Source organism: Astyanax mexicanus, chromosome 12, assembly GCF_023375975.1.
Source record: "Astyanax mexicanus isolate ESR-SI-001 chromosome 12, AstMex3_surface, whole genome shotgun sequence".
In the NCBI taxonomy this organism is placed as follows: domain Eukaryota; kingdom Metazoa; phylum Chordata; class Actinopteri; order Characiformes; family Acestrorhamphidae; genus Astyanax; species Astyanax mexicanus.
In genome coordinates, this window is record NC_064419.1 from 5,500,191 (window position 1) to 5,519,389 (window position 19,199).

Genomic DNA, 19,199 nt, shown 5'->3' on the forward strand with positions numbered 1-19,199 from the left:
CAGTGCAAACACTAGTGCAAGACTGAAGAGAGTGCTTAAAATGGAAGGAAGTATGGAGGGACTCAAGTTAACTAAAAAAAATAACTTTTTCAATTTGTCAAGTTGTTACAAATATGTAACAAATATGTAATATGACAATATTAACGCATTAATGCATGTGATTACTCTGGAAACTTGAATGGGTTCATTTTTCTCAGCGCAAATAAATCACATTACTAATTTTGGCCCCAACATCCTCCCATAGTTTTCACTTTTTACAAAGCCTGGTGAAGTATTAGTGTTGGAAATGTCACCAGCAGATTACATGTCTCTTTACACCATCACTGATTGGTGGAAACCTCACACTAGACCTCGAGCAGTTTGGACTGTGTGTCTCTCCACTCTTCCTCCAGACTCTGCTCCCTTAATTTACAAATAAAATGTAAAATGTACTGATGATCAGTGATGGTTTGGATAAAGAGGCATGTCATCTGCTGGTGTTGATCCACTGTGTTTTATTATCAAGTCTAAAGTCAGTGCACTTTTGTTTTCCCACAAAATCTTACAGCACTTCATGCTTCCCTCTGCTACTGACAACTTTTATGAAGATGCAGATTTCATTTTCCAGCAGGAATTTGGCACACTGCCCACACTGCCTAAAGTACCAATTGGTCTTATATAATATTCTAATTTTCTGAGACACTAATTTTTGGATTTTCATTGGCTGTAAGCCATATTAATCATCAATAAAAGAAATAAACACTTAAAATAGATCACTCTCTGTGAATACTCTGTAATACATCTATACAATATATAAGTTTCACATTTTAAACTGAATTACTAAAGTAATAAAGTTTTTAAAAAATTTTGAGATACTTAATTACATACTTTATGTATGCAGGTTTGGTGAAGTGACACACAAGCACAGCATTCTGGGTAATCTATAGCCGAGCTCACCTTGCCCCTGACCACTGCAGAGTAGAGGTTTATATTTAGACCCTCCGTATCATCCCACGAGCAGAGAAATTAAAGACAGATACTCGTCATGTTTACGTCCTTCAGTAATTAGGTTATCTGTTCATCTTTCAGGGTAGAGTTACAGAACGCAGGCAGCAGGGGGATGAGCAACGGACGGGGGGATATCCGGCCTGTACACAGCCTAATTCTTCTATTTTACTCATCCCTCACCTCAACCCAGATCTAACAGTCAGATGTAACAATCTGTGGGAAAAAATGTAAAGTAAACTATATATAAAAGCTGGTATTTAATACATGATGATACCTATTTGGAATTAAGCAATAAAGAGCACTGTGTAATAAGGGCATGTCTTTCTGACACATGTGAAGTCAGACTCCGCCTCTTTTCAAACCGCAGCTGATGCAGCATTAACGAGTATCATCACAGCTTGCTCGGAGGAAAGCACAGCGACTCGGTTCCGATACATCAGCTCACAGACGCAGCCTTGTGCTGGTCAACATCACCCTAGGAGTGATGAGGGGAAAGAGCGCCAGTTACCCACCCATACAGAGCAAGGCCAATTGTGCTCTCTCAGGGCTCCGGCAGCTGAAGGCAAGCTGCATGACTGGGATTCGAACCAGCCAAACTATTCACTCTCAGGTTGTGCCAGAAGTTAAACTCAACCCCAACTAAACTAAATATTTTTAGATATTTATATGGTAAAGTTTGTGGAGTTTTTTCTAAGTGTTTCTGACCATTATATTTTGTATTCCCGCTTCTAGCCTTTTAAACATTTTACACATAAAATCTGGGTGTGTAGAACCATGCCATGCATGCATGCGGGATCCTGAATCATGTTTAAGAGTGGAAAAGTCAAGTAGAACAGTAAAAAAGTCATTTTAATTCAGTTAAAGGAAAACTCTGGATAATTAAGAAACCCTGGGTTCAAATCCTTACTCTACTTTTTTATTTACCTTTTTTATAAATATTAACACACTAAACACACAGAGAAAGACTGATAGAGGCTCTGACCTGGGAGAAGTTGAGTCCATTGAGAGGGTGACACTGTTCCTCCACGTTCTCCACCGCCCCTGTCTGCTTCCCCATCCGCTCGGCCTCCTGCGCCAGGAACAGATCCAGTACGGGCGTCCCCCGGGACCGGATATCCGACTCCGTCAGAGAGTTCACCATCAGCATCACCCACACGGGCCGCTTCCGCTCCCAGTTCCCCGCGATGGCGTTGAAGAGGTAGTCGGCGTACAGGCCACGCCCCCGCTGGTCCGCCGTCATCCAGAAGGGCATCATGTGCTTGACGTACTCCAGGTGGCGCTTCAGCCTCCGGTACAGGTCCCGCGGCAGCAGACTCTGCAGGTTCTCGCCGTTGGGCAGCAGCTGGCAGCTGGTGAGTTTGGAGATGGTGAGAGGGTCGGTGAGGTCCAGCTCGAAGAAGACGCTGGAGCTGCTCTGAAAGGCCTGTTTAGAGTTCTCGGGGATGTAGTCCCACACTCGCGTGTACGGGACGTGAATGGTCCCGAACAGGTAAGACGGGGGGTGAGGGGAGGGACGCTTCACTGTCCACAGGAAGGAGTTCATCTCTTTCTGCTGTGGAGACAAGATAAGATTAGGATTAGGATTAACCCAATGGAGTGATAAATGGAGCATCATGCACAAATTCACACTGTTCTCATTTCCCATTAAATATATATATATATATATATATATATATATATATATATATATATATATATATATATATATATATATATATATACTAGAGACAGATTATATCTGTCCAGTATCATTTATTTAACTTTAATCCTGGATATATGGAGATATATGGAGTGCATTCACTTCTGTTGCAGATCTGATAACATTCTTAATTTTTTAATATTATTTAGTTGTGTGCCATATCATATTGTATGCATTAATTTATATAAATAATTGTTTGTTTTTTTATTTTGTTAAATAAATATATTCTTTAAATCTATATTTTTAATTCAGAGTTTTATTGCAGAAAATACCATAAAAATTGTGATATCATTTTAGGGCCATATCGCCTACCCCTAGACACTAAAGTACTAAAGTGTAAATTACACCAGGGGTTCTTAACTTTTTTCACTGTGCAACCCATTTTTAAGGGCTCAAAATATTTTACGACCCCCAAACCCCATCAAGCCCCTCCCTTCACAATGACAAATAACTGACTGTACTGCTTTAAAAAAAAATAAAATACCAAATATATATTATATTATTATTATTATTAATAATAATAATAATAATAATAATAATAATAAAAATAATAAAAATATACTAGGAGTGTGCGATAGAGCCAAAAATAATATTACCACATTTCAGGGTATTTTTGTGTTAACAATATTCTTGGTGATATGACACTACAATACAATAACATACTACTTCAACAAACTAAATGTACAGCATAGTAGTATAAAAGACCTTATTTAATATTTGGTGCTTGTATATAAACTGTGAATACAATTAATTATACAGAAAGAAACTTTAAAGCTTCACATTTAATAACAGACTTTCTTTTTAAGACAGAATACAGCTATTGTCATAATATTGTTTTTTTTTTATTGTTTCGAACATTTTAAAGATATTTATGCATATGATACAATATGCCACTTCCCTATTGTATACGTTTATAAGTTCCACACCTGATGTAGGAGGGGTTAGGAACAGTCAAACAGAAATATATCCGCAGTAATTCCTGATTTACAGAGAAAATCCTGGGTCTAAAGTTTATACACTGTTTCTGTGTATTGAGTTAAGTTAGTTGAGTTAAGTTTGAATGGTTTATCAAGCTGCTTCTTTTTGTGTTCTTTGCCTAATTGATTTTATACAGATATTTCTTCTGAATTAATTATTAATTTGCCATGTTTTTTTATAGAGTATTGGTTTGGATTATTCTATTGTAGTCACATGTCTGCAGTTCTGACCACAGAAAATCATGAACAGTCCAAATTCAAACCCATTAGTGTTTTTTTCTCTGCTGCTTCTGAAGTTTTATGTCTTAATTGCTGTAAACACTGCTGCCATAGCCCCACTTGCTGCAGCATGTGTGTGTGTGTGTGTGTGTGTGTGTGTGTGTGTGTGTGTGTGTGTGTGTGTCAAATCTCTTGCAGTAAACACAGAACACACACACACACTCTCGGCAGTGTTATTAAAGCTCAGCTGAGCTGAAGCGCCGCCTCGCTGTTGAGCTGCCTCTGTTTTACTCTGATTTTTCTTCAGAACATCACAGCATAAATAAATGATAAAATAACTTACGATTATATACAATTAAAATTAATTAATTAATAAAATTATGATTATATAACCACATATTGTTAAATATAATTATTACAAAATGATTCTCCATATCATCAGCTCTACAGGACAAATAAAAAATACTTAACTCCCTTTTTATTAGTCTTATGATTTATTAAAATCTTATGATTTTTATTGCCTTTGACACTTTGATAAAGCTATCAAATTTAAATTAGATAATTTGCTTGATCACTGTTTCCTATTCTATTTATTATAGAATATCGAAATTGTATCGAAATTCAGTTCCTGTGGTAAAAGAGATACTGAAAAGACTCCACTGAAGTTCTAGAAGTTACTCAGTACTTTATTTATGCCTAATATATATATTTTTTTTACAGATATTTTTTTCTTAGTTATTAAATAATTGGTCATATGTTTTATAGAGTACTGATTTTGATTGTTCTATTGTTTTTTTTTTTTACATTGCTGCAGTTCTGACCACAGAATATCATGAACGGTCCAAATATAAAATTAAATCATTCAATATAACTATTATATAATGTTTCTTCAAATTGTCAGCTCTACAGAAAAAAAAAATAAAAGAAGAAATTCTAAACTTCAGTGGAAGTCAAATTAAACATGGAGATACAGGGTTTGTGCACATCAGTGATGAAACGTGTTGTTTCCTCAGTGAAATAAAGCCTGCAGTAAAACAGTAACCAGTAAAAAATCCTATAAAACAGCAGTGGAGCCTCTTAATCCTCTGATCCAGCTTCTACCAGCACAGCAGCTCAAACCACTCCGCTAAATTATACTCAACTCTGATCAACTCTGCTTAAATATTCAACTATTTTTCTGCTTTTGGATGAAGATAAACCTCCAGCATCAGACATGTGATCTCTGCACACTCTACATACACCAAACCAGCAACACAGATTCACACTAAACATGAAAAATGAAATAAAATAGCTTGTAGTTAAATTTGAACTAAGATAGATAGATGGATGGATGGATGGATGGATGGATATCACATCAACAACAGTAACCATATATCCACAATACCCATATATAGCATGCAAAAAACACATAAACCACAATAATTAACCACATTAACCACTATAACCAAAGAAACCACAATAACCACACTATAATCACATTAAAACCAGAGACCATATACCCACACTGGCCATAGAAACCAAATATACACCACATTAACCACACTAATTAACCACATTAACCACTAAAACTACAGGAACCACAATATCCACACTATAATCACATTAACAACAGTAACCATATATCCACACTGGCCATAGAAACCAAATATACACCACATTAACCACAAAAATCACATTAACCACAGTAACTTACCACATTAACCACTATAACTAAAGTAACCACAATAACCACACTATAAACACATTAACAACAGTAACCATATATACACACTACCCATATAAACCACATTAACCACACTAATTACCCACATCAACCACTATAACTAAAGTAACCACAATAGCCACACTATAATCACATTAACAACAGTAACCATATATCCACACAAGCCATACAAACCACATAAACCACACTTATTGACCACATCAACCACTATAACTACAGGAACCACAGTAACCACACTATAATCACATTAAACACAATAACTACACTATAATCACATATAACAACAGTGACCATATATCCTCACTGGCCATATAAACCACATTAACCACACTGATCACATTAACCACAGTTACCATATTAACCACTACAGTAATCACAACAAGCTCACTATAGCCATATAAACCACATTAACCACTAGAACTACAGTAATCACAATAACCACACTATAATCACATTAACAACAGTAACCATATATCTGCACTAGCCATAATAACCACATTAACCACACCAAACACAATCATCACATTAACTACATTTATCACACTAACCATAAAAACATATTAACCACACTAATCACACTAACCATAAAAACATATAAACCACATTAACCACACGAATCATAATAACCACACTACCCATAAAAACTCCGTTAATCACAGTAATCATCGTAATCACAGTGACCTGTAACCACAGCAGCTAGAGTGTGTGAGGTCAGGCGGAGTGCAGGGCAGTAAAGGTGCGGTGGAGGCACGGTGTGGTAAAGATGAATTAGCTGTGCAGTAAAACTACAGAGCTTTACAGCAGCTGATCAGTTCCAGCTTCAGTTCTAGAGCTGTGATAATTACACTGCAATTACAGTCTAATCCAACAGATCTGCTCTACACAGTACAGAAATTACACTATACACTGCAGTACAATTCAACACAAATATAATAAACTTTACAATGATCAGCAGAGTTTAGTAAATTAGTAGGAAAGTAGTTTCTGTAAAGAAGAAAATGTCCAGTAAATGTTTAGCAAAGGTGAAGTAAAGTTCATATCATATCAGATCCTATTTATTAAGGATGCATTCATTTTAGGAAATTTACAGTTCCGTAGATGTTTACTATCAATGGCAATACATTTAGCAGAATTCCATAGATTTCAGTAAATATGCAGTAGAATTTAGCAAAGTTCTGTAACAATTTAGTAAAATATTTAATATAGGATGCATTTAAATTTCACTACACAATAAAATGTGTGTAAATGTTTAATAAAAATGTCGTAAAAATAGAAAAATATTAATAAAAAGCAGATTTAGTAAATGTTAGTAAAGGTGCAGTAAAGTTTAGAAAAGTTTAGTAAATGTTAGTAAAGTTCCCATAAAGTTTCTGTAGAGTTATAGTTTAGTTACTAAAAGTTTTAGTAGAGTTTTTGTAAAGTTTCAGTTGACTTACAGGAAAGTTACAGAAGAGTTACAGGAAAGTTACAGTAGATTTACAGAAAGTTTAATAGAGTTTCTGTAAAGTTTCAGAAGTTTTCCAGTAGAGTTATTAAAGGTTTTACTAGAGTGCCTGTAAACTTTCAGTAGAGTTACAGTGGAGTTACTAACAATTTGAATAGAGTTTCTATATATTGTCAGTAGACCTACAGTGGTTCCAGTAGAGTTATAGTACAGTTATAGTAAAGTTTCAGAAGACTTACAGTAAAGTTACTAAAGGTTTGAATAGAGTTTCCATATAGTGTCAGTTGAGCTACAGTGGAGTTCCAGTAGAGTTATTGAAAGTTCCATGTAGCGTAACAGGAAAAGTACTGATTTCAGTTGAATTATGGTAAAGTACATGTACTGAAAGTTTTATTTGAATTACAGTATAAAGTTTATGTCCAGTAAAGTTACTGAAAGTTTCCGCAGAGTTACAGTAAAGTTTCTGTAGTATCAGAAGAGTTACAGCAGAGTTATTGTTGAGTTACGGCAGTTACGGTAGAGTTACAGCATAGTTATAGCAAAGTTACTGAAAGTTACAGTACAGATTCAGCAGAGTTACGGTAGAGTGAAACACAGTTTCACCAGAGTTACAGTAGAGTTACAGCAAAGTTACTAAAAGTTTCAATACAATTACAGTAGAGTTACAGCAGAGTTACAGCAAAGCTACTGAAAGTTTCAGTACAGTTTCTGTAGAGTTACAGCAGAGTTACAGCAGAGTTACAGCAAAGTTACTAAAAGTTTCAGTAGAGTTACAGCAGAGTTACTGAAAGTTACAGGACAGAATCAGGGGAGTAACGGTAGGGTTACAGTAGAGTTACTGTAGAGTTATAGCAGAGTTACTGAAAGTTTCAGGACAGTTTCAGAAGAGTTACGGTAGAGTTATTATAGCGTTACAGCAAAGTTACTGAAAGTTACAATAAAGTTTCTGTAGAGTTACGGTAGAGTTGCGGTAAAGTTACGGTAGAGCTTACCGTGCTGGGTTTGCCGCACTGTCTCGGTGAGTCTCGCGCCGCTCGCGGAGGGAAAAGCGCGCAGAGCAGCAGATACCGGAGCGCAGAGCGCGCGATCATGGCGAGTACAGAGCCTCGCGCTCCCGTGCACTCTCACGCTCCCCTGCTCCCGTTGTGTGTTTGAGTGTGTATAAGTGTGTATGAGTGAGTGTGTGAGTGTGTGTATGTTGCAGGTGTTCAGTGATAATGATGATGAAGATGATGATGAAGAAGATTTTGAAGGGCTCAGGAGTGGCGCGCTGGAGAAGCGCGCGGAGCATCGCGCCCCTGCGCCATTCTCTCGCCACAACTTTCAGAAAGGTGGGTGTGAGCGCGCGCGCTGAGTTCAGTCCTCTACTCTGAGTGTTTCCCCCCTCAGAGGAGAGGGGAGATCACGCTGTGTGTGTGTGTGTGTGTGTGTGTGTGTGTGTGTGTGTGTGTGTGTGTGTGTGTGTGTGTGTGTGTGTGTGTGTGTGTGGGGAAGCATAAAATATGCACGTGCAAAATGCAATATAAATGTCATGCAACATAAAGTATATTTCTACAGTAATATTAAAAACTTTACTAAAAACTTTACTATTAACAAAAATTAAACTATAGCAAACTATTTGCCTCACTTAATATTATTAGGTTCTTGTTAAAAGTTGTTCTAACTAAATAATATATGTTGGCAAAGTGAATAAATTGTACTTGAACTCTAGTTTAAACCAAGCCAACTATAATCATAAATTAAATTATTATCCTAAATTTAAAAAATATATATAATGTTGCACATACTGTATGAATTTGATTGATAAAAAAATCAATTTAACTTTTAACTTAATGTAATTTTTAAGTCAGCTAAACAAAAAAATATTAAATTTTACCGAAAACTATAGCAAACTAATCGCCTTATTTAATATTTTTATGGTTCTTGCTAAAAGTTTGTCTAAATAAGTAATTTATGCTGGAAAGATTGCACATGCATATGTTGCTGTCATGTAAAAATCATGCATCTCTGAAACAGCTCAAACTTTACAGGAGAAGAAAAAACTAAATAAGCATCTAATAAAGACGCAGTTAAATTATAGTGTTACTATACTTAACATTTACTACACTCTATTTTACTAAACAGTAGAATGTGTGTAAATATTTGGTAAAAATGACAAAAAAATTGATAAAATTTCTGAAGATAAATATTTTTAATCATTTTAAAATCTACTATGCAGAAAGGTATTAGTTTATTCATTATTTTTGTTGAAAATGTATTGTCTTAAATTAAACTTTTAACAAAACATATAAATAGACATATACAAAAATATAAAGGTGTCACACAAGTTTTTAAAAAAAGTAAAAAAAAAAAAATTGGGTCCCCCCCCCAAAATAAAAATAAAAAAACTTTTTAAAAAATGTTCTTAAAAAAAAGTAGTCTTCTTTTTCAGATTTGTCACTATTTTACAATCATCAACATTCCACAGAAAACTCTAAGAAAACAATACGTGTGTGTTCACTGGTGAGTTTAAAGAGTAAATAAGATATTTTCTGTATTTGTGTTGTAGTGATGGCGACTGATGCCACAGTTTCCAATTATCACTCTTGTAAAGAGTCAGCAACCAAATAACAACTCTAAAATTTAAATCAGGAATTTGGGTGGAATTCTCCTTTTAAATAAAAAAATAGATTTAATCCTAAATTATATCAGTATATTTAACTTAGCTTACTTTGAAGGACCAGAATTGAACTGACTGAGTAAACAGTAGGGTGTAAAAAAACAATACAAATATCTAAAATTACAATTTACAAATATTCAGAAGTGCAATATATTACAATATAGAAACAAACTTATATTTTATAGCATATTTAAAACACCCAAAAAATGTTATTAGAAACTCAATGTGAGGGTCAAGCATAAATAAGGAGTAAAAAGTCAAACTAAAATGGAATAAAAAAAAATACAAAAAGAATGTATTTTGGGGAGAAATACTCAAATATTTTAAAATGTAATTATTTTTTTAGTAATTAGTAACATTAATTCAAATACATGGAATTGACTAAATTAAATTAGTTAGTTACTGTAAATAACTAAAATTTAGTAAATGTAAAAATATAAAAAATAAAAATATAATCATTTACGAGTGCATTATATTACAATATACAAATATATACAAATGTTTTATAGTCTATTTTATATAACCTCCACAAATTGTTATTAAATGCTAACTAAAGTGGAATAAAGGAAATAAAGAAGAAAGAAGAATGTATTTGGGGGGAAATACTCAAATATTTAATAATGTAATTAGTAATTAATTACATTCACTCAAATACAGGAAACTGAATAAATTGAATTAGTTAGTAGTTACTGTAAATAACTAAAATTGAGTAAATGGTACGCTGTAATATATACACATATATATATATATATATATATATATATATATATATATATATATATATATATGTGTGTGTGTGTATATATTATAGTTTACAAATATTTAGTAAACTATAAAACTATAAAAGTGCAATATATTACAATATAGAAATATGCTAATATTTTATAGCGTATTTAATACAACCCCCAAGAATTGTACTTAATAACTCACTGTTAAAATCTAACATGTAAAAAAAGAAGTAAAATGCTAACTAAAGTAAAAAAAAAAAGGAATAAAGAAGAAAGAAGAATACTTAAATATTTTAAATTGTAATTAGTAATTGGTTACGTTGACTCAAATACATGCAACTGAATATATTGAATTAGTTAGTAGTCACTGAAAATATTGTAACTAAAATTGAGTAAATGGTATGCTGTAACAAATATATAATAAAAATATTATAATTTACAAATCTTCAGAAATGTAATATATATTACAATACATACAAACTTAAACTGAGCAAATGGTATGCTGTGAAAATGAGAAAATAACTATAATTTGAAAATAGTAAAAAAAAAATATATATATATATTAATATAGAAAGAATTTAAATATTCTATCCATCCATATATCAAGATCGCTCACGTGATGCCACCTCACAACTTATACGGGTGTGGGCATTCCACACAGCTGTCTCTGGAGGAGCTTCCATTAAAAGCAAAATATTTTATCAGGAAACAATAAATAAATTAAAAAATATTTTTTTAATAAATTAAAAAGGAATTTATAAAATACTTGCAGTTTACTTAGTAATTGGTTTCATTTGCTCAAATGCATGGTCTAAATGGTCTACATGTGTGTGTGTGTGTGTGTGTGTGTGTGTGTGTGTGTGTGTGTGTGTGTGTGTGAGTGTGTTTGTGTGTGTGTGGGTGTGTGTGTGTGTGTGTGTGTCACCGATGGCAACGGAATGCATCAATCTCTCAGGCTGAAATATTCCCCTTTATTGCTGTGTGGATTGAGCGCTGTCTGAGGGAGAAAAACACTTTCCCATCCACACACAGCCTCACACTCTGTGTGTGTGTGTGTGTGTGTGTGCAGACAGGACTGTCCTCACTGCACTGAAGGGTTTAGTAAGTGAGGTATTTGAAATATTCCTGTTCTTTAACTCACTCACAGCCGTACTGACACACAGCACTGCGGTCATGCCCCTCCATCTATCACTGCCACCCTGTAACTGGCAGCTCTACGTCACCCGCCACAACGTCCAGTGAGCTGCCACTGTCCCATAACCAGAAATAACCTCAACATTAGCAGCTCAGCGCCTGCACAAATACACTCAGCCGTTTATTTATCCTCACCCAGCTCTGAAAACAGGCAGAGAGAGTGAGGAGTGTGTGTGTTTCTTTATTTAATTAATTTTCTACATCAGGGGTGTCCAAACTACGGCCCGCGGGCCATTTGTGGCCCGTTTCCTTTTTTGGAGCGGCCCGCGAGGTATTTTAGAAATAGAATGAAAGTTGGCCCGCTGTTAAGCAGGTTTTTATAATGTGAGATTAAAAGTTTGAACGCTAGGTGTCAGAAACGGGCCAAAGAGTCTAAAAGCGGAGAGAGTGTGCATTTCTAGCGCAGAAAAACGGGCCAAAGAGTCTAAAAGCGGAGAGGGTGCGCATTTCAAGCGCAGAAAAACGGGGCAAAGAGTCTAAAAGCAGAGAGAGTGCTCATTTCTAGCACAGAAAAACGGGGCAAAGAGTCTAAAAGCGGAGAGAGTGCTCATTTCTAGCACAGAAAACGGGCCAAAGAGTCTAAGGAGTTTTATATTAAGAGACATCATGAAATTAAACATCAATTTGAAAAATCTTAGTTTACACAACACTGTCAAAGATAAAGATAGTAAGTCAAGTAAAATGGTGTGTAAATGAAATAATTAGGAAAAAAGTATTATTTAAAGTGGTATATTTCATTATTTGTTTAATTACAGAGTCTGTGGCCCAAGACTTCAAATATATTTCTCCTTCTGGCCCCCAATAAAAAAAGTTTGGACACCCCTGTTCTACATTGTAGATTAATATTAAACACATTGAAAATAATCAAGGAACACCTAATGAATTATGTAGCAAACAATAAAAAAAGTGTTTATCCTCCACATTAATCCCTTGATCTAAACCTGATTTGAAGTGATCTAATTGGGATGAGCTGGAGCTTCACAACGTGAAGGAAAAGCAGCAGCTATTGTTCAGCACCTCCAGGAACTCCTAAACTCCTTCAAGATGCTGAAAAAACTATTCCAGGTGACTCTCCCTCATGAAGACACTGAGATTAAAATCCAAAACCAAGAGTCTGCAGATCTGTCCTCAAAGCTAAATGTGCTACTTAGAAAAACCTAACTTACTAAACTTTCTAAAAACGTACTAAATAATTATTCAGCATGAGTTCCTGTAGAGCTTTAATATTAAGTCCTCAATATTAAATTTACAATGTGAAAAATCATAAAAAGACTATAAAACAAAGGTACCACTTTAAAATAAGACTACCTTTATAAAGGGTTTATAAATGGTTTACAATTAGTTTATTAATGGTTACTAATGAGGCTGTAAATGTATTAATGTAAAAAATCATTAATAATCAGTTATAACACATAATTAGAAAGGGCAACAATGACCTGTTGTTAAAATAGTGAACCCACAGCCATCTATATTGCTGCCCTTTCTACGTATGTGTCATAACTGATTATTAATGATTTTTAAGGCATTTACAACCAAATTAGTCCTATTATCATTAATAAACTAACTGTAAACCATTTATAAACCCTTTATAAAGGTAGTCTTATTTTAAAGTGGTACCAAAACAAATGCAAATGAATGTGAAGGGGTGTGTGCAAACGTTTGACTGGTACGGTACATATATACTTATATACTTTAATCAATAAAAAGAATTAACTTTAGTACATATATATAGAACATATATAGTTTTTCTGTAGAATTTATTCTATAGTTTTAGTCATTTTATGTAGTTTACATTTACTCACTTTGTATAGTGTATCTATTTGTGTGAGCCCATGAATGTGTATGTGCGCATGTGTGTGTGTGTGTGTGTGTGTGTGCATGTGTTTGTGTGTGTGTGTGTGTGTGTGTGTGTGTGTGTGTGTGTGTGTGTGTGTGTGTGTGTGTGCGTGTGTGTGTTTGTGTGTGTGTGTGTGTGTGTTTGGTTGGGCCTAAAAGCAATAGCAACTGTCTCCGTGGAAAATTGTAAAATCTCTATTATACTGTACTGTACTTTTTACTCTGTACTTTGTTTCTTATTGATTCATATTATAATTATATATATATATATATAAAATGCTATGCTATAAAATAATCACTATTTTCTAATTGTATAAATAACTTTTCATTGAATACAGTGTTTTCTCTGAAAGTCTTACAGCACTTCATGCTTCCCTCTGCTGACAACTTTTATGGAGATGTGGATTTCATTTTCCAGTAGGATTTGGCACACTGCCCACACTACCAAAAGTACCAATTGGTCTTAAATAATATGATTTTTAGGTTTTCATTGGATGTAAGCCATAATCATCAACCATCAACCATAAAAGTTTCACATTTTGGACTGAATTAATGAAATGAAGTAACTTTTTAATGATACTCTAATTTTTGAGATTCCTTTATTTATGTGGCTGCACATGATCACCTAACTCAATGTAGATTAGTATGGATGTGTGTTTGGATATTAAATTTTATAAGTTATAAGGCTTTATTTATTTGAGGCCAAACTAATTGTGGGTTTAAAGTGAAGGAACTTCTACGTTTGAAAGTGTTCTTGACTGTTTTTCACAAAAATCATTACAGACCCAGAACCTGCAAAAATACACTCAGCCGTTTATTTTTCCTCAGAAAAGACCAAACAATGTCAGAAGTGTGTGTGTGTGTGTGTGTGCCCGAGCTGTTGTCCGAGTGGCAGCATGGCTGACAGGCTGGAGTAGTGAGCAATTCATCATCAGAGCCTTCAAACAGCTGCCACTCGGGTCTGCCTCGGTCAGTGACGGCGGACAGGCGGCTATAAGAGGCTCTTTGTGTTTCTGTCAGTTCCTATTCTCCAGACCCTCCACAGACCCTTCAGAGAGGCTGAGGGGCCGCGGCGGACAGCTTGTGTTCTGTAGCTTTAGCGGTAGATCACCAGCGTCAGGAGAAAAGCTTGTATCTCCGCTTCAGGAAGGTTACAGCAGGAGAAAACACTATTCTCAACATCGGATTCTGACGGGTCAGACGGTTAGATTCCTTCCATCTAAAAAGTTCCTGAAGGACCTCTTGTCATGAAATGTTCACACACTGTACAAAGCTGCGGGTGGTTCCACTCTAATAACAGAGTTACGAGACTTTCTAAAAAAAAAACATCAGGCCGTAGTGTTGCATATAGTACGTAAAGTCTTTTAAAGCTCCACTAGGTAGGATTTAGATTTTGTGCTCGTGGGCTCCCCCTACAGTTGTAGAGTGTAATAAATGTTTCAGGCAGATTTTAGTTTCTCTTTCTCGTTTTTGGATTTCACAGACATATTCGGTCTCTTTCCAGCTTCTGCCAGAGTGTCTGTATGTTAGTTTGTAAAGAATGAACCAGTAGTCCTTGTAGAACTGTTAGAACTAAAGGTCGGAAAGCAGGTCGCAGTTCTCGCGAGCGTTGGTCGCAGCCGCCTCGGAAAACTTACAGAGTCTGGTTTGAGCTCAGAGGAGCTCCGGCACACAGACATGAGAGCACCGCTATTCCTCCTATTACACCTCAATGCAGCGCTGCAGTAAGTTTCAAGCTGTAAATTTACTTCTTTAAAAATATCAAAAATCAAGGAAATCCTACCTAGTGCTGCTTTAAGAATCACCTACAGCAGGGGTTGCAATTAATTTTGGCAGTGGGTCTGATATTTTCCAAGCCATTAAGTGGCAGCCAACAAAAAAATATTATTTTTTGGAAAATAAAGTGTAATGGGATGGAGTGCTACAGACTAGTAGCTCTCCAGCCCAGAGGGTTGTTGAACACAATTGCAGAACAGTTGAACTCAAAGCAGGTAAACTAAAGAAGAAAGGAAGAAAAAAATTATCTTGCAGGATCGAACCTGGGTCGCATCAGGGTCGCAGTCCAATACACTACCGCTGCCCAGCTAGTAAATTGGGACACGCCCGGAAAAAAAAAACGTCCTTATAAGGAGACAACAGAGAGAGAGACAGGGGAAAAATGTAAACAAAAGCTCACCAGGAACGTATTTTATTATAGTTTTGTTTTTCATTATCGTTCATTATAGTTCAAACAAACTCACAGGACAGGTGTTTCATGTTTGTTTCGGTGGTCTTTTGCTGACCTCTGACACACAGATTTTTTTGTAATTTCCTCATTCATTCATTCATTTACTCATTTATTCATTAAAAGCCAAATCCACCGGAGATCCTATTTAAATCCTATGTAAACCCACAGAGATACAGGTAAGTAATTCACAGGCTAATTCACAGGTTGACGTAGACACCGTGCTTTTCCTGATTGACTTGTTTCTCTGATACTTTTTTTACTAGCTTCTGCAGACAATGGAGGTTGAGGAAGTGTTTTATATCCAGCATGCATATACAGAAACCTCAGAGAAACCTACAGTATTTCACAAAGAACAAAAAGAAGTGGAAAGTATTTTTCTAACTATGGTTGGTCCAGCCGAATCAGCTGATGATGAGTCAGGAGATATTTTGGATATATTGGATTCATCACATATATTTATATATATGCAGGTGCAATTACCTGGACGCATGGCACCGAGCGAGGCTGTGAAGTCTGGGTGTGATTTGCACATTTTTGGCTGGGACTTGTTGGATATTCCTGACCTAATGCCAAGTCTTACAGTACATATATATATAGTGTATATATATGTATATAGACTAGACGGGGTGGGAAGGTGTTGGTAGGGGGCTTAAATCTTAATGTTCTGTTAGCAGACCGCAGAAAACACTTTTCGCTCAAATTGACGTCAAGGGACATGTAAGCCCGAGTGCGTGCATCAGCGAGAGAATGTGTGTGTCTGGGAGCGTGTGTGTGTGTCTGGGAGTGTGTGTGTGTGTGTGTGTCTGGAGTGTGTGTGTGTGTATGTAACAGGGTATAAATACATATGGTCAGACTCAAACACATCAAGGCATTGTTTTTTTTCTCACATCCAGTTTCTAGGGAAAACACAGAGCAAGCGTAAAGCAGTCCATGTGCTCCGTGTGCTCCACGCCGGCCTTGTCATCGTCGGTATTTATATTCATTTATATTCCGTTCATTCCGAGCCCCTGCGATCGGCTTTTAACCAAACAAACACCCCGTCCCGCTGGCCGGGGCCCTCCCGTGCTGACAGGCGACGTCTGTATGACTGAGTGGGTAACGTCTTTCACCTCATGGGTCTTCAGGTCCTGTGTTTTCTTGTTTCTTCTGGCTGTGGACTGACACCGGGGCCTTCTAACATTAGCCAGATCTCCTGAAGCATGTGTGTGTAAGGTACCATTCATCCATTCATCCATTTGCTGCACAAGAACCTGTGCTAAGGTGTTCACTTTTTTTGTTTGCTTGCGTTTTTCCTTGCTTTTCTGCTTGATTCACGCTTAATTCAAGCCTGGATCCCATTGAATCCTGTGTTTGTTGTTCAGCTTTTATTTTAAAGCAGAATCTACTGTGGATTATTAACTGGTAACTGCTGTATGAGTCCAACAGGGCTGTATTTTAGGGCTTATTAAACTGTAGGTAACTATGACAGAAAAAAAATATATATATATACAGTTGCAAGAAAAAGTTTGGGATTACTAGGATTTCTCCATAAACTGGTCATTAAATGTGTTCTTTTATTGTCCCGACGGACAGTTCTAGTGGAAGCAGGAGAGTTGAGGTGCACATTGAATTCTGCCGTGATTTGATCAGCCGTGGTTTTATGTTTATTGAATACCCTCCGGGTTAGAACCCGAACATCCCTTTCAGACAGCTTCCTCTTACAGCGTCCACAGTTAATCCTGTTGGATGTGGTTGGTCCTTCTTGGTGGTACGCTGGCATTACCCTGGATACTGTGGCTCTTGATGCATCACAAAGACTTGCTGTTTCGGTCACAGATGCTCCAGCAAGACGTGCACCAACAATTTGTCCTCTTTTGAACTCTGGTGTGTCTCCCATAATGTTGTGTGCATTGCAATATTTAGAGCAGAACTGTGCTCTTACCCTGCTAATTGAACCTTCACACTCTTACTGCTCTTACTGGTGCAATAATGAGCAATTAATGAAGAAACCTCCCACACTAAAATGACAGGTGTTTCAGTTTCATTGTCCAATTGTCCAACCCCTTGTATATATATATATATATATATATATATATATATATATATATATATATATATATATATATATATATATATATATATATATATATATGTATAGTTCAGTAGTTATACGTATACAGTAGAGTAAGAAACTGATGTACAGTTTTTTTAGCAGAATTTGGAAGACTTCACATTAAAAGAAAAATATAGACTATAGGACCAGGAATATGCTTAACCATGTCCAAGAAATGGTCCCACAAGATCTCTACATTGCTCTCCTATCTGTTTTAAGCCTTTCCTTTTGTGAACAGAGCCCCCTACCAGTGACTTGTGGTACTGTGAAGTGGCTAAAATGATGATGACCCATAACAGATGATATGAGTTATTCTCTGCAGCGTAAAACTCAGACAAAAACAAAGCAAAGGCAAACATCCTGGGGATGGTGATGGACTGGTAACAAAAATAAAGCTCAGGCCAAAATACTCGTAACCTGCAGATGTAGACTGATCTTGATGGAAAGACAAAGTGCAGCAACTTTGCCCCTGTTTGTCGGTGCTGAATCAGTTGGTAAGAATCTTTATTTCCACACTACAAGATCATCCAGGCATGCTTTTCAACTTTTGGGAAAATGGCAGCAAATTGTTCGGTCTTTTTTGTTTTGCAATTTCAGAATTGCATGTGGCGTTCTCAGGCTGTTTAAAGGGCAGGGGTGAAATAATTAAACACATGATATGGAGCCTGTAGATTCTAGAGGGGTGTGGCTTAAACGGCAAACATAAATAGATGGAATATATCGTCACTATCCAATCTCTCAAACAGCAATCTTCTAAACTTGCAATGGGAGTCAATGTAAAAAGAGTTAATTTACGTCATTTTGGTTACATTTTCTTGGTCCATTCATCAAGAAATTTTGTTTATTCCATTTTGAGGGCATCAGACAAGCTCATGGATCTGAGGATGAGTAGAAGCAGGGCTGTGATCCAGCTTAGAGAACAGATCTAACCCTAAACATCCCTTACTCCTCTCTCCCCCCTGTAGCTCAGGCCTGCGGTCAGCGTGAGGACACTGCTGGGGATTCAGTCTCTCCGGATATCCTGAGATAGCAGGAGTGCAGGGGGTCCTCGCTTCCAGAAGAACACCGAGTCATTAGGGGGTCACTATATATATTAACCCTCAAACGTCTGCAGCAATTACTGTTCTTTTTGCTAAACTTTATGAACAAAAGTATTGGGACACCTGCTTATTATTTTGCCTTCTAAAATAAAGGATTTTCAAAAAAGTTTATCCTCCTTTGTTTGAGTAACTGCCACATTGATGTGATACTGCAGTAAAGACAAAACTGCACTTCGAGCATGAACCCCTTTATGGTCAGCTGTTCACATGCATTTGTTGACAAGCTGAGAACACATGAATAAAGAAACACATGAAAGAAAAAAGCAAAGAAGCAAGTGGATTGGGTTTCTAGAGTAATATTACAAGATTTCACA

General features: G+C 36.1%; 1 protein-coding gene across 1 annotated transcript in view; it reads right to left on the minus strand.

Annotated features, from left to right (window-relative positions):
• Positions 1-8,559, minus strand: part of trabd2b (TraB domain containing 2B) — a 99,495-nt gene extending 90,936 nt beyond the window's left edge. Inside the window, 3 exon segments of the mRNA XM_022670197.2 lie at positions 1,970-2,539; positions 8,042-8,164; positions 8,167-8,559. Coding sequence (XP_022525918.1) covers positions 1,970-2,539; positions 8,042-8,164; positions 8,167-8,340 — 867 coding nt within the window. The 5' untranslated portion in view covers positions 8,341-8,559.
• Between the last annotated feature and the right edge of the window lie 10,640 nt (positions 8,560-19,199).